At 54.8% G+C, this 13,934-nt stretch overlaps 2 protein-coding genes across 2 annotated transcripts; both read left to right on the top strand.

Annotated features, from left to right (window-relative positions):
• The first annotated feature begins 450 nt into the window (after positions 1-450).
• On the top strand, positions 451-3,825 carry VAMP8 (vesicle associated membrane protein 8). The gene is made up of 3 exons (XM_027623481.1): positions 451-608; positions 1,913-2,071; positions 3,386-3,825. The coding sequence occupies exons 1-3, from the start codon at positions 606-608 to the stop codon at positions 3,527-3,529; spliced, it is 306 nt and encodes a 101-aa protein (XP_027479282.1). The 5' UTR covers positions 451-605; the 3' UTR covers positions 3,530-3,825.
• Positions 3,826-5,944: 2,119 nt separating this feature from the next.
• Positions 5,945-12,693, top strand: VAMP5 (vesicle associated membrane protein 5). The gene is made up of 3 exons (XM_027620488.1): positions 5,945-6,047; positions 11,640-11,777; positions 12,247-12,693. Exons 1-3 carry the CDS (start codon positions 6,045-6,047, stop codon positions 12,454-12,456), a joined length of 351 nt encoding a protein of 116 aa, XP_027476289.1. The 5' UTR covers positions 5,945-6,044; the 3' UTR covers positions 12,457-12,693.
• The last annotated feature ends 1,241 nt before the right edge of the window (positions 12,694-13,934 follow it).

Here is a 13,934-nt window from a genome sequence, read left to right as displayed (position 1 = left end):
CATGACCTGAGCCGAAGGCAGTCGCTTAACCAACTGAGCCACCCAGGCGCCCCCAGCCTTTGGGGATTTTAATACTTTCTGCCCACCCACGAACATGGGAACAGGGGTTGCCAGCAAGAAATTTTCGTATCTGTGTTCTGTTTCCATGTGAACTACCCCTGGTGGAGTACTTAGAGTTGACTTCAGTCTCTAAGATTTGAGATCAGATATTCAGGACATGGGGAAAAAAAAAAAAGAAAGAAAGGAAAGAAAGAAAAGAAAAAGGAGACAGCCTCCCTTTCTATATCAGGAGGTCCAGCCTCAGGAAACTTAGGAGGGCTGCTAGAGCTTTTTCGTCTTGTTCCTGACGAGTTCGAAGATCTTTGGTGCCGGGAGCCCTGTGGCTTTAAGCCCGACCTGGTTTGTTTGGGAGGAGACTGGGAGGGCGAGGGAGGGTGCCCGCCTACCTGGGGGAACCTGCTCGAGGTGAGGCTGGAGCGGCTCGGGATGCGAGGCGGGCGGGGGCAGGCTGAAAGTCGGAGCAAGCAGGAAGTGAAGCGAGGGCCGCCCGGGAGGAACCAGACTAGGCGAGTCCCGTCGCTGACAGGCCCGAGCCGCTGGGAGACATGGTGAGCGAGCTGCGACCAGAAAGGGGCTGATTCAAAGACGAGCCAGAGTGGGCTGGGGTGGGGGTGGGGGGATCGGGGGAGCTGGTGGCAAAGTCAGAGCGCGGGGCCAGGGCTGACTGTGGCCGCTCTTCTTTGACAACTTGGCTGCGTAAAGCTCCGAGCTGCCTGGACGGGTATTCCTGCTCCTGGCCTACTCCCTCCCACCCCTGACCTCCGTGCCGCCCCGGAGCAGGGTTTCGGTGAGGGGCGCGGCGGGGGGGGGTGATCCGAATTCCAGGCGGGGAGTTGCTGAGAGGCCCTGCATTTCCTCCTCCAGCCCGCCAGCCGCCGGGTGTTGTGACACCCCTGGGCAGCACCTCCGAAGTTCTCGGGGGCACATTCCAGCCCCGCGGCTGCCTTTCACTTTATCCCTATATAGAAACTCCAAGAATCTGTCTCCCTGCCGAGTCTAAGGAACCGGCGGCCCCCTCTCTCTAAACATGAGGAAGCAAGCTAAGGGTTTCTAAAAGAACCAGAAGTTGGTTCTCTGTGATAGTCCGTCTAGTTTGGACCCACGCTCCCCGGCCTGTTTCGGAGGTTGGGTGGGTCGGGGAGGGAGGAGCCTAAGAGTGGTTTTTCCCTCCCCGTTCAAAAACCTTATCATCAGCCAGGGGGTACTTGCCCTCCATTTCCCCCAACACCCAGGCTGCTGTTTTTATTTAATATCTGCTTAAGCAGGCAGGGGTGGCCTGGTGCCTGCACATGGTGCTATGTGGTGGTGAAAGCAGAAGTTCATGGCGCAAGGGTCCTCCCTGGTGGGGGAGGTCCTGGTGGGGGCCTTGGAGCCTGGTTGCTGTTACTCTCCAGCTGCTTGCTGTCTTGCAGTGAGAGGGGCTTGTGCCAGCACAGATATTTATTTATTTATTATTTTTTTTCAGCACAGATATTTTTAAAGAGTACCCTGGTAAATAGTGGTGGGCTTCTCCATCCTGAGATGCCAGCTTAGCAGTCCTCTGACCCCAGTGGAGGAGCAAAGCCACCCTGGAGTGGGATTTAGGGCTGTGTTTCTTTTCCTCGTCAGGGGCTCCAGAGAACCTGACAAGAAACTTGATCTAGTCTGTCTAGCATCAGCACTCACCTTCTGGGGCTTCAAAATGCATTTGTTTTTGATTACATGAGTAATACATGAAAACATTCTCTTTGTAAACAGTTGAGGCATTAAAAAAAGCTAAAGTCCATCCCAGGCCTTCCCCTCCCCTGGCCTCTGAGACTGAGTCTCAGTTCCTCCACCACTTGGCCTAATTAACCCCTGTGTTGCCGCCCAGGAGGAGGCCAGTGGAGGTGGGGGACATGACCATGTGCGGAACCTGCAGAGTGAGGTGGAGGGCGTCAAGAATATTATGACCCAGAATGTGGAGCGGATCCTGGCCCGAGGAGAAAACTTGGAACATCTCTGCAACAAGACAGAGGATCTGGAAGCCACAGTGAGAAGGGGAGCCCACGGTTGGGGGTGGGTAGAGGAAGAGAGGGAGGGAGGATTGTTGGGTTTTGGGGGGGCTGGTGTTGTTGGGGGCAAAATGAATAGGAGGGAAGTCTGTCTTTTCACTTGTTTTGGAAATTGACAAGCAAGTCCCCAGTTCGATTCTGCTCTACTCCACTGATACTGGTACTGGGGTCCAGGGAATGGCTCCAAGGACTGGCGGGGGAAGGAGGAAGATGGGTGGGGCTGACTCTTGGAGGCATTTTCTGAGACAGCTAAGATGGCCCAGTTAGCCCTCGAATTCTTAGGCTTCTCTCCCATGAAACTGATTTTTCCCTTTGAAGGCTGCCCTTGACAATCATTTGGACCTGACCTCCCAAGGACAAAAATATTGGCTCTGGAAAATCCTCCTAGGGCCTTTGGCCTTCTCTAGGAGTTACTAGGCAGGGGGGCGGAAAACTGTTAGAGTTTTGCTGAGTCTGCTTTAAAAAGAAGCTGGGAAGAGCTGTGAAATTCTTTGATCCAGGGGTCCTCTGCTAGCTGAAGGCTAGAATAATATCTCCCACACATCTTGCTAGACCTCATTCCTCTCTCTCTCTCTCTCTCTCTCTCTCTCCAGCCAGGGGCTGAAGCCAGCTGCTCAGGGAGGGAGTAACTCTAACAGAATAGTCCAACAAAGGTTGGAGGCTAAGGTTCCATGTCCACAGGGAGAGATGCTGCGGCTTTCTGAGTCCTAGGCGTCATCTTGGGTATAGTCTCCCCGGGACTTAGTGTTTCTTTCCAAAGCCTAGGCTGGGGAGCACGGCCCTGGGAAATGTAATTTCTGCAACTCGAGTTGCAGAGGAAGAGTAGCAGTTTCTCTCACCTCCAGCCTCCCTGCTGCCCTGGCCTGTCCTCCAGCTTCAGCGGTCCCCATGGGGCAAGGAGTTGTGGACCCAGGGAGATGCGGCCACCTGGAGCTTGCGCTGCTCGGCCCCAGTGTGCGCCCTCCCAAGGGCGGATTGTGCAGACAGTGTCGCATCCCTGGGTGTGAGCATATGTAAAAGGCCCCTCGATGTGCGTGATGGTGCAGGGGTAAGAAGAGAAGAGGGGAGGCAGGGGGCCAACGGGAGCCCAAGAATTCTAAATTTGAGCCTGGCCCATCAGAGTGTCATGAAGGTGTATCTGTCAAGGTAGAAGGACAGCACAGTTTTTTTGTGTAACAGTCTGTTCCTTCAACTGCTCACTTAAATATTTAGATGGATAGCATGTGGGCCTCTGTTTGTCCTCTGGTTCCGGTGGGAGGAGGCACTGGTTCACTCTGCCTTGTCCCCAACAGTCGGAGCACTTCAAGACCACATCGCAGAAGGTGGCCCGGAAGTTCTGGTGGAAGAACGTGAAGATGATTGTCCTCATCTGCGTGGTTGTTTTTATCATCATCCTCTTCATTGTGCTCTTTGCCACCCATGCCATCCCAACCTAGGGAGCCCCTCGCCCCCGTCCTCCTCTTCTGGGCACCCCTCCATAGTGGGTGCCAAGAAGGGCCCTCTCTCCCGTCATTGCCTGCAGGGAGTGCTGCTGTGTCCTCCCGCCCCTCACTCTGAGGCCCCTCTGCCACACTGTCTGCCTGAGGCACCTTGGACCCCTGGAAGGAGAGAGCTGGACTGTGGCTATGTTTCATGGGCCCTCAGAGCTGGTTGGAGAGACCCCAGAAGGCCCAGCCTGGGGCTGGGAAACTGATGGTGGCCGGTGGGCAATAAAGACCTTTCAGTATCCCTACACATGTGAGGTAATTTCTTCCCTTCCATTTTGCCTTTGGCTCTTCTATTTCTTTTCTCCCTGGGGACACCCTCTGGCTGAGATTCTCCTATTTGAGGCCCCATGGTTGGAGGGGTAGAGAGTGTAAGTTTGGAGAAGAAAGGTGGGGTCTCCCCATCCTTCTCTATTTCTCATTCTTTGTCACAGGTCTTAGGAACCAGAATTTTCTGAGGCTCTTGGCATGTGGAAAAATAAACCGTTTTAGGGTGGTATGCAAGACTCCTAAGTGTGTCCCCCTGGGGTCTTGCCATGTCCATTTATTACTTTTCTGCTGGAAGTGTTAGCCGAGACAGGCAAGGGCCTCTTTCCATCTCTCTTCTGTGGCCCTGTTGTAGTCAAGAGTGAGGGGTTGGAGGAACTGGGCCACTTTTCCTTCTTTTTGGTTCTGCAAAGTTCTTTTTATTTATTTCTTTTTAATTTTTAAATTTACGTAATCTCTACACCCAACATGGGGCTTGAACACACGACCCTGAAATTAAGAGTCACATGTTCTTCCGACTGAGCCAGCCGGGTGCCCCTGGTTCTGCAAAGTTCTATTTGTCTTTTGTCTGCCCCTGCCCTTTTGGGACTTAGCAGGGCCTCCGGGTCTCAGCTGAGGGGGCGAGCATCTCTCCTCATGGCTCGTGGCTGGGCCCAGTCAGTGTCACAGGACAGGGCCTATGGCCCTCCTTCCCCTCCACGTACAATGGGCCTCTTTGTCTTTGGGCTTCTCTCTTCTCCACCAGGTTCCACCTCATTGTCACTCTTTCCTGTCTTGGTTTGGGGAAAGGATTCTTGCCGTCTCTGTCCCTGTTTCTCCTGTGCGCTTTCCAGTATTGAAAACAACCTGTATAGAAGGGATAGGGTTGGGAGACAGGATTTGGGACTCCTCCTGGCAAGTCAGGTTCTGGAATCATACTCTGAAAACCAGGGAGGAAAAAAAAAAAAAAGGCACAGAAAAGCCCTCAGGGCAGACTTTGTCCTCCTATGTCCTCCTATATCAGACTGTGGCCATCTTCTCTCCTCAGGTCATTCCTGGACTCAGAGTCCACAGTACTGGGGTGAAACCTCTTCCTTGGGATCTAGATCGCCCAGATTGGGAATGTGGGCTGTACTGACGTAGGCTCAACCCAAGGAGGGAAGCCCTCAACCCCCTTCCCCAAGAGGGACCACAGTTGAGATGGTGGGGGTGGCATGGGGTGGGGTGGAGAACAGGTGTCTCAGACTCCGCTGCAGAGGAGAGGGGGAGAATGGGTAGATTCAGCTCAGGAAGGCTCTGGAGGGGTGGCTTCGCCCATCCTCCCTCCCACTGAGGAACAGGGTCATATGAGGGCAGGGCTGCAGCTGCCCTTGTGGTGAAGAGGGCAATACAGAACAGCCAGAACTAGCACCTTCTCCCTGGGGGTCTGTTTTCTTTTTGAATGGGGGTGAAATTCACACAACATACATTGTATAAGTGTACATACAACTGTAACAGACAGTGGTACCATTTTCTTTTTTTTTTTTTTAAGATTTTATTTATTTATTTGAGAGAATGAGAGAGAGAGAGCACATGAGAGGGGATAGGGTCAGAGGGAGAAGCAGACTCCCTGCTGACCAGGGAGCCCGATGCGGGACTCGATCCAGGGACTCCAGGATCATGCCCTGAGCCGAAGGCAGTCCCTTAACCAACTGAGCCACCCAGGCGCCCTACCATTTTCCGAAATATACAATTCAGCGGCAGGTAGTGCATTCACAATGTTGATTGTGAATAGTTTCTTTCGTTCCAAAACTTTTCTTCGGGGAGTCGGGTTTGGGTTACCGGTGAACGCACTCACCCAGGTGGCAAAGACCCGGCCCGGCTGGCTGTTCTAGGCGTCTCTAGCACAGTGCCCAGCGTTGGCACGGATACAGAGGCTCGTGGAACGAGCGATACCTCCGCTCCGGAGCCCACTCCACTGTGCGCGGGTCACAGATTGGGCCCCCGACGTGTGGCCAGCGTGCCGCGAGAGCACCAGGCTGCTCAGGCGTGAGGCCCCCAGTTCCGGAGGCTGGGGGAGCCGTGCGAAGCTGGGCCGGGTGCCGGCAGCTTTCGCTTTGCGTCGCCCCCCGCCCCCGCCCCCGCCGGCCGCGGCCCCGCCCCTCCGCTTCCTCCCGGGTATCTGGCACCGCGGCCGCTGGGCGACAGAAGAGCCCGAGCTGGCGAGGCGGCGGCAGCAGCTATGGTGAGGGCCCGGGCGGGGCGGAGCCGGCCGGACGGAGGGCAGAGGGCGATGTGGGGGTGCGCGGCGGGAGGCTGAAGTCCGAGGGCGGGGGTGTCGTCCGGGACCCAGGCCGGTCCCCCCCCAACACCACCGCGAGGTGGCCGCGGCCAGGAGCCGAATGGGGGCCAGAGCCTCCACTGGGGGCGCGCAGGCTGGGAAGGGAAAGTTTGATCGCCTGTGTGCAGTGTGCATGACTCCGGCTTCCCCCTTCCCTGAGCCAAGTGGTTACGAGCCCGGGCTTCGGAGTCAGACTCCCGGCTGAGATCCTGGTGGTGGGCACTTACTGGCTCTGTGACCCCGGGCCAGTCACTTAACCTTCCTGAGCCATCTTCTTCGCATCTGTGAAGTGGGGTCAGCAATACCTGACTTACTGGGTCCTTGCGAGGTTAAGGGAGATAAAATGGCAGAGCCCTGCCTGGCACCCAGAACCTGCTCCTAAGGAGTGGTAGGTAATGTGATGACCTCTTCAGCCCTTCCTGGACCTGTGAGAAGCCAAGTGTGGCCCGGGAGTTGGAAACCTGAGCAGATGGGGTGGTAGAGGCCTTACCAGCGCCCTGGCAGGGTATTGGAGGGCACACTCCTTTCCCTGCGGAAAGATAAAGGGAGATGTTTACCATAAAAGTTCCCCTGAAGTTATCAGACTATGGCACAGTCCTGGCTCTCTCCTAACCTCTACCGAGGGACACATTCTTAAGGTGAGTCATCCCCCACTCCAGCTGCAGACTCTGGCCTGTGTCCCCACTTGCCATCTCTAAGGCAAAGGTGTCAGAAACAGGTGGTGCCAGTAGCTTGCCTCCATCCCCTGGACTCCTGGGAAGATAGGCTGGGCAGGAAGCAGGCTTGGTGCTTTAAGCTTCTGCCCTGGAGAAACTGGCAGAGGTGTGACAGATGTGGCCTGGCTGGGGGTCGTGATGCCTGGATGGCCGCATCTCTAGGGAACCGGAGGCAGGAAGAGGAAGCGGGGCAGGAAGATTGCACTGAGCTCTAAGGCCACGCCAGGAAACTGAGGGAGGCTCCAAGAATGGGACAAAGCTCCGAGCCCACTTCCCAGCATGCAGGGCAAGGGATCAGGCAGGGCTAGGGGTGGGCTTCCAGTCAGCCTTGAGCACTTGGGGAGAAGAGGAAACTCCTGAAGTGAAGGCTGAGGCCAGGATAATTTATGGGGTTTCATCTGAGGCCAACAGTGGATCAGAGCCTGGGGGGGTACCTTGATCTTTCTCCCCTCCCGGCTCCTAGCCCCATCCCTCTGTTTCTTTCACACCTGCCCCTTTCTCTGGCCCCAGCTCTTTCCCTTTCTTCTTCCCACCCATTTCCCTGCCTGGTCTTTCTTCCTCGTCCTGTCTCTGATTCATTCAGTCAACAAGCATTTCTTGGGCATTTCCTCTGTGCCAGATGTGGTGACAGGTATAGGGGAGAGAGCAGGAGTAAATAGTGATGGGAAAGATGAAACCTGAATGGGTAAGGGCTTGAATTCATTCATCCTATAGATGGTCCTCTCTCCTGCACTGTCCGGTGCATGTGGGTTTTGAGCCACGGGCTTCCCTCATATAGCACACAAGTTGACTTGGCCGCATTAAAAAGTCTGGGGAGTCTTTGGCCAGCCAGCTAAAGGATTTGACCCTCCTTTACCTGCATTCACTTTAGCACCGTGGTTAAGAATGTGATTCTTGGAGTCTACACTGGTTCCACTCCCGGATCGGCTACTTACTGGCTGTATGACCTTGGACAGATGATTCAACCCCTCTGAGCCTCAGTTTTTTATAAAACTGGGATAATAGCATGCCTTCAATGGATTGTTGTGAGGATTAAATAAGATCAGGTGAACAAACAGCAGGCAGCACCGTGCTTAGCTCAGAGTGTGTGCCCATTGGATGGTGGCTGTTTTCCCCGTCAAGACGTAGAACCTTCTCAACAGCCTGCAGTACCTGGTGGACGTAAACTCCATGCAGATTATTGAAGGCCCAGGTGATGTTCTGTATTTAAGTTAGAGACAAGTGCACACGTTTGCAATAAGGAAGAGCTTGCTTGGCTGGGTATTTTGTAGAATTATTTAAGAGGTTTTACTGACCACAGGTATTGAACAGTTCTTGAGATCTGACTGCTTAAAAAAAAAAAAATCAGCGAGGGAAACTTTGGCTCCATCCACAATAATAGCTATTATTTATTGAGCATTTAGTACGTGTCAGGTATTGTGCTAAGCACTTTGTAACAGGTCATATGCGTTAGCTAACATGCTTGTTGCCACTTTACAGATGAGGAAGTGGAGGGTCGGAAAGGTCTCGTAGTAGGTGAGGGGCAAAGGCAAGATTTGAGGGAACCCAGGGCTGCAGTGCAGAGCCCTGGCCCTTAGCTCTGAGCTCGGGTGAATGCTGACCTAGGAAGGAGCTGGTACACCCCTTCGCTGCCCCCTGTCCTGTGACTAGGACAGTGTTGACAGCTGCAACAGGGTTTGTTTGGCACTCGCCAGGAGAGAAGGGAGACAGGAGAGTTAGGACAGGGAGGTTGGGAGAGATTTGTCTTCAGAGGAACCAAGGGTATGTGGCCTGGAAACACCGGAGCTATTTGAGGGTTTTAGGCGGGATATTCTGTACAGAGGGTAACGGTCTGTGGAGAACATTTCCCGTGTAACTGCCACCCCCTGTCTGCCAACCACGCGGCTGCTCTGCACTCCACCGCACCCCCTCAGCCCTGCAGACCCCGGGCAGGGCTGCAATGCACCCCTCTCAGCCGCCCTCCATCTCTCTGCTCTCTGCTCCCCACGAGCCTGGCAACTCCTCAAACCTTTGCTGGTGGCACCCTCCGGCCCAGGGTTCTCTGCTGCCAGCCATACTAGTCTACCACGGATAGAGAAATTCTTTTTTTTTAAGAGTTTATTTATTTTATTTATTTGACAGAGAGAGAGAGAGAGAGAGAGAGCACAAACAGGGGGAGCAGCAGAGGGAGAGGGAGAAGCAGGCTCCCTGCTGAGCAGGGAGCCAGATGCTGGGCTCCATCCCAGGACCCTGGGATCATGACCTGAGCCGAACGCAGAGGTTTCACCGACTCAGGCACCCAGGCATCCCTAGAGAAATTACTCTGAAGCCCCCCTCCGCTGTCCCCCTTGGCTCAGAAGTCTACACTAGGTCTTGTTCCAGTCTTCCCTCCAAGTTAGTGTCCTCTTCTGGACTTTCATTCTGTGTGTTCTCTGGCCCCACCCTGCCCCTCCGCCCTTACCCTCGGCCTGGTCTGTCTCTGTGGAATGCCCCATCTCCACCCCATCCTGCAAGGGCTCCTCCCCCCGGGAATCCGCTCTCTGAGGGGGGCCCCAACCCTCAGCGTTGGCACCTCACAGCACAACCCTCCACTCTTCCCTAACAGTGTCACGTATGTCTCTTTCCCCCAGCCTATAGTGAGCTTCTTAGGAACAGGCACAACTCATTCAGAAATGTTTTTTCCCGTGTCTACTGTGTGCCAGGCACTATGCTGAGTTCACTACTGCTGGAGGGAGCGTGGCCCTGTCTCCTGGTCCCTTATCTCCATCCCCATCCTGTATAGTTCTTCATTTCTCCCCATGCCAGCAGAGACCTGTGCATGTAGTTTCCTTTTTCCTCTGGTTCAGGGAGGGCCAAGGAGGGCCAGGGGGTTAAGCCTGAGGCCTCTTTGTTCCCTGGAGCGAATGTGTTCATTTTGGCCCGGTCCCACCTCGGTCCGGACAGACCTGGCTTCGCAGCAAGAAGCGCAGCCAGGTCTCCTGGAGAATGTGACCCAATGCCATCCCGTGTTGGAGCATCAGGGAACAACAGCTGTGGTTTTCATAGCGGAAAAAATAACATTCAGCATCCCACCAACCTCTAGCTGCCATTGTCATTTGGAAGCTTTGCCCATTCTCAGGTTTTGGCCTTGGCCCATTATGAAGGTGGGGATGCCTGGAATTGTGTGAACATGGGCCCTGGGGGTTTGTTGACTACCATGGTAGTAAGAATAGTGCTGATGATGGCTGACTGAGGAAAATGTACAGATGAGCGCAGCCTCCCTGCTCTCTGCATTATTGCTCCTTGTTCCCCAGTCACTGCTCCCCAGCCTGGGAGTGCACCCCTCTGGCCTGGTTTGCCTGCCCCCTCTCCAAGCAGGTTGCTTTTCTAGCTCATGGGTAAATATTGACCTACTCGGGTTTCAGATGCCTGCCCCTCGAAACTCCTGCTGGGCTGGATAAACACACTGGCATAACATCCCTTGAAAATAAGAGTTGCTTTTGGATAGGCTATAATGTGATTGACCCACTCACTGAGTCCTTGTAATGGTCAGCACTGTGCTGGCCCCCCTGGGCCACCGGGATGGGAGCAGACAAAGGTAGTCCCTTCCTCTGGGGCTTGTGGTCCAGTTGGGGAGATAGGACTCATATACAGGGAATGCCTGGAGGCTGTGTGCAAGGCAGCTGCAAGGATCCTGAATGTGAATTCTTGCCTGAGTAGGAGTGGCCCTCTGTGACCACCAGATCTTTCCCCTTTCTCCGGTTTTAAGTGGAATTCAGTCAAGTGCCAAAGTGTCTGTTGCAGACAATGGGCAATGTGGTCTGGCAGGAAAGGGAGCTTGGCCAGTGCTCTGTGGGGAGGAGATGAGAACAGGGATGGGCTGCAGGGGACTAGGCTGGGAGGAGGGAGCTGCTGTGGTTTGTGAATCTGCTGGGATTCAGCTCCCTGACTCATCCCTGGACCTGTTTCTGGACTTCCAGCTCTTACTGGGGCCTCCTGCCTTGGGTCTCTCTCAGTTGCCTGTCTAAAGGCCAGTCCCTTTCTTGCTTGTGACACATGCTCTCTTCCTCTCCCCTGTTCTCTCAGCACTCCCCACCCCTCCCACGCTTGGACCCTGTGCCTCCCTTCTTAGTCCTCTGAAATGAGCTGGGTTCTTTTGTCGGGTGTGGTTGCTGCTAAAGCTGAGAGGTCTAAGAGTTGGTCTCATCTCTGTGAGTTGGACCCCAGGGAAGATCCTGGGTAGCTGGAAGGCTGAGGCCAGAGGCCAAGGAGGCTGAGGTTTCCAGGCAGACAGGGAATCAATTTTGAGCACTGATGTGGGAGTAGGGTCAGGAGGCAGAACTGGCCTGACCAGTCAGAAGGAGGTCTGATGTTTTCAGTTTGTTTCTCTGTGTGTGTCTGTGGGGTGAGGCAGAGGTTATGATGCGTGGTGGTCCAAAGCCCAGGGTAGAGGTCATCCTAGAGCAGGTGAGGAAAGTATCTGCTTTGTGGGGCAGGGGTGGGGTGAGATCCTGGGAAGTTTCCATCCAGGGGCATCTTAGAGGAAGCTGAGATGCTGTAGCCAAGGCTGACCTAGGACCTGCCTTGGTGGGCATAGAGAGGAACCTGTGAGATCAGAGGCAAGCCACACACACTCAGGAGACCAGTCCTTCACTCTGTACATATCATACCCTTACCTGAAAGATGCTATTCCCCCTCCCCATACATGCCCCCTCCCCCCTCCCAACACACACAGTGGGGGCAAGGAGGCTGCTAGGTCTCAGGATCAGATGAGGGCTGGCTGGGGGCCTCATGCAGTTCTGACCTTGGGCTTGGTGCCCAGGCAGGGACAGAGTTGGAACGGTGCCAGCGGCAGGCGGACGAAGTGACAGAAATCATGCTCAACAACTTCGACAAGGTCCTGGAGCGCGATGGGAAACTGGCAGAACTGGAGCAGCGTTCAGACCAACTGCTGGACATGGTGTGAGGCCTGGGGAGGCAGGGATGGGGGTGGGAGAGGCCAGGGGGAGTCCTCAGAGAGAGTTCTCAGGCTGTGCTCAGGGTCTCCAGGCCCTTGGTGGGGCCTGAGGCTTGCCTGAGGGCCAGTGTGGGGCCTATGGGTTTGCATAGCCTAGATAAGCTCCAGGTAGGCCTCATGAAGTCAAAAGACCTTGGTTTGAAGCCGTGGACCTTCCTGAAGGTTGAGGGCTGGTATTGTTAACTGAAAGTGAGCCTGTAGGGGTACGAGTCAAGGGCTACACAGTGTCTGAGACCAGGAGTCAGGTTGGGAGGGTCCCAGGGTGGACGATGTGGAAAAGGGGAGCCGAGAGGCTGGGAAGATACAGATTAGGCCTTGCTGTGGGCAGCGGGGGCGGTGGGGGGTTGGGAGAACCTGGCCCTGGGGTTCCGGGGAAACCACTAACTCCCACCCTGTGTCGGGATGTTCACAGAGCTCAGCCTTCAGTAAGACAACCAAGACCCTGGCCCAGAAGAAGCGCTGGGAGAACATGCGTTGCCGGATCTACTTGGGGCTGGTGGTGGGCGGTGGCCTGCTCATCCTCCTGATTGTGCTGCTGGCCATCTTTCTTCCACAGAGCAGTGGGGGCAGCAGTGCCCCACAGGCCCAGGACGCGGGCGTTGCCTCAGGGCCTGGGGACTGACCCAGCCAGGCCTGGAGGAGAGGCCGAGTGGCCGCACTGGCTGGTCCTCGTCTCCAGAGAACCCTGGCGTTTGCTCCCATCTGAGCCACCCAACTGAGCACTGAAGAGCGACCCTGATGCGTGCACCTTTGCATCTCCTATCACGCCACAGACTGGCCCTTGCGGGCAGCCTGCTGCACTGGCCACTGCCAGGCCAGCCCCACCTGGAGCTCAGTAAAAGCTGCTGTTTGGTTAAAAGCTGCTGTTTGGTTAAAAGCTGGTATGTGTGTGTGTGAGTGTGTGTGTGTGAGTGTGAAGCTCTCCATGTTGGTTCATCCTGCTCTGCCTCCACTCTTGGGGTTGCTTAAAAAGTCGGTAGAAGGACTTCACCCCTGGGAGGGGGCCTCTTTCCTCTTCCTTCTGTACTTGATCCAACCCTACCCAGACATAGCCTTCTGGAGTGCAGGTGCAAAGACAGAGTGGCTCCCAAACCAGACCCTTCACAACCAGGGCCCTCTGAGCCTGTTTCCCTCAGAATGAACTCTATTCTTTTTCTGATGTCTTGAGGATGCTCAGAATAGGACTCCAGAAGAGGAAAGCGCCTCAAAGGTTTTTTATCTCACAAGGCTCTCACTTAAAAAAAAAAAAAAGATTTTAGGGGCACCTGGGTGGCTCAGTTGGTTGGGCAACTGCCTTCAGCTCAGGTCATGGTCCCGGAGCCCCGGGATCGAGTCCCACATCGGGCTCCCTGCTCAGCGGGGAGTCTGCTTCTCCCTCTGACCCTCCCCCCTCTCATGCTCTCTCTTTCGCTCTCTTTTTCTCAAATAAATAAAACAAAATCTTTTAAAAAATTTTTATTTATTTGAGGGAGAGCAAAAGAGAGAGCGAGCAAGCAGAAGCGGGGGTGGGGGACAGAAGCAGAGGGACAAGCAGGCTCCCCGCTGAGCAGGGAGCCCAATGAGGGACTCAATCCCAGGACCCTGGGATCATGACCTGAACTGAAGGCAGATGCTTAACCACAACTGAGCCACCCAGGGGTCCCAAGCCTCTTATTCATTTTTTTAAAAAAGATTTTATTTATTTATTTCACACAGAGAGAGCACAAGCAGGGGGAGTGACAGGCAGAGGGAGAGGGAGAAGCAGGCTCCCCGAGGAGCAGGGAGCCCGATGTGGGTCTCGATCCCAAGACCCTGGGATCATGACCTGAGCCAAAGGCAGTTGATTAACCAACTGAGCCACCCAGGCGCCCCCCGCCCCCCACCAAGCCTCTCATTTTTTAATAGACGTTTCCCTCTCTGAACACTCTGTCCTCAATTTCTCTCCTACATTCTTCCTCAAACTTTACACTTGATTACAGATGAGGCCAATAGCAGTGAAAATGGGAAGGGCTTCTCCGGTAATGCATCATTACAAAGGATAGCCTAGAGTTTGCCCTGTACGCAAGAATTTGGCCTTTTCAAAGCTCCAGGGCCACACAGGGCTAAGCTGGCAGGGCCTCA

Source organism: Zalophus californianus, chromosome 8, assembly GCF_009762305.2.
Source record: "Zalophus californianus isolate mZalCal1 chromosome 8, mZalCal1.pri.v2, whole genome shotgun sequence".
Lineage (NCBI taxonomy): Eukaryota > Metazoa > Chordata > Mammalia > Carnivora > Otariidae > Zalophus > Zalophus californianus.
This window is presented reverse-complemented; position numbering and strand designations above follow the sequence as displayed.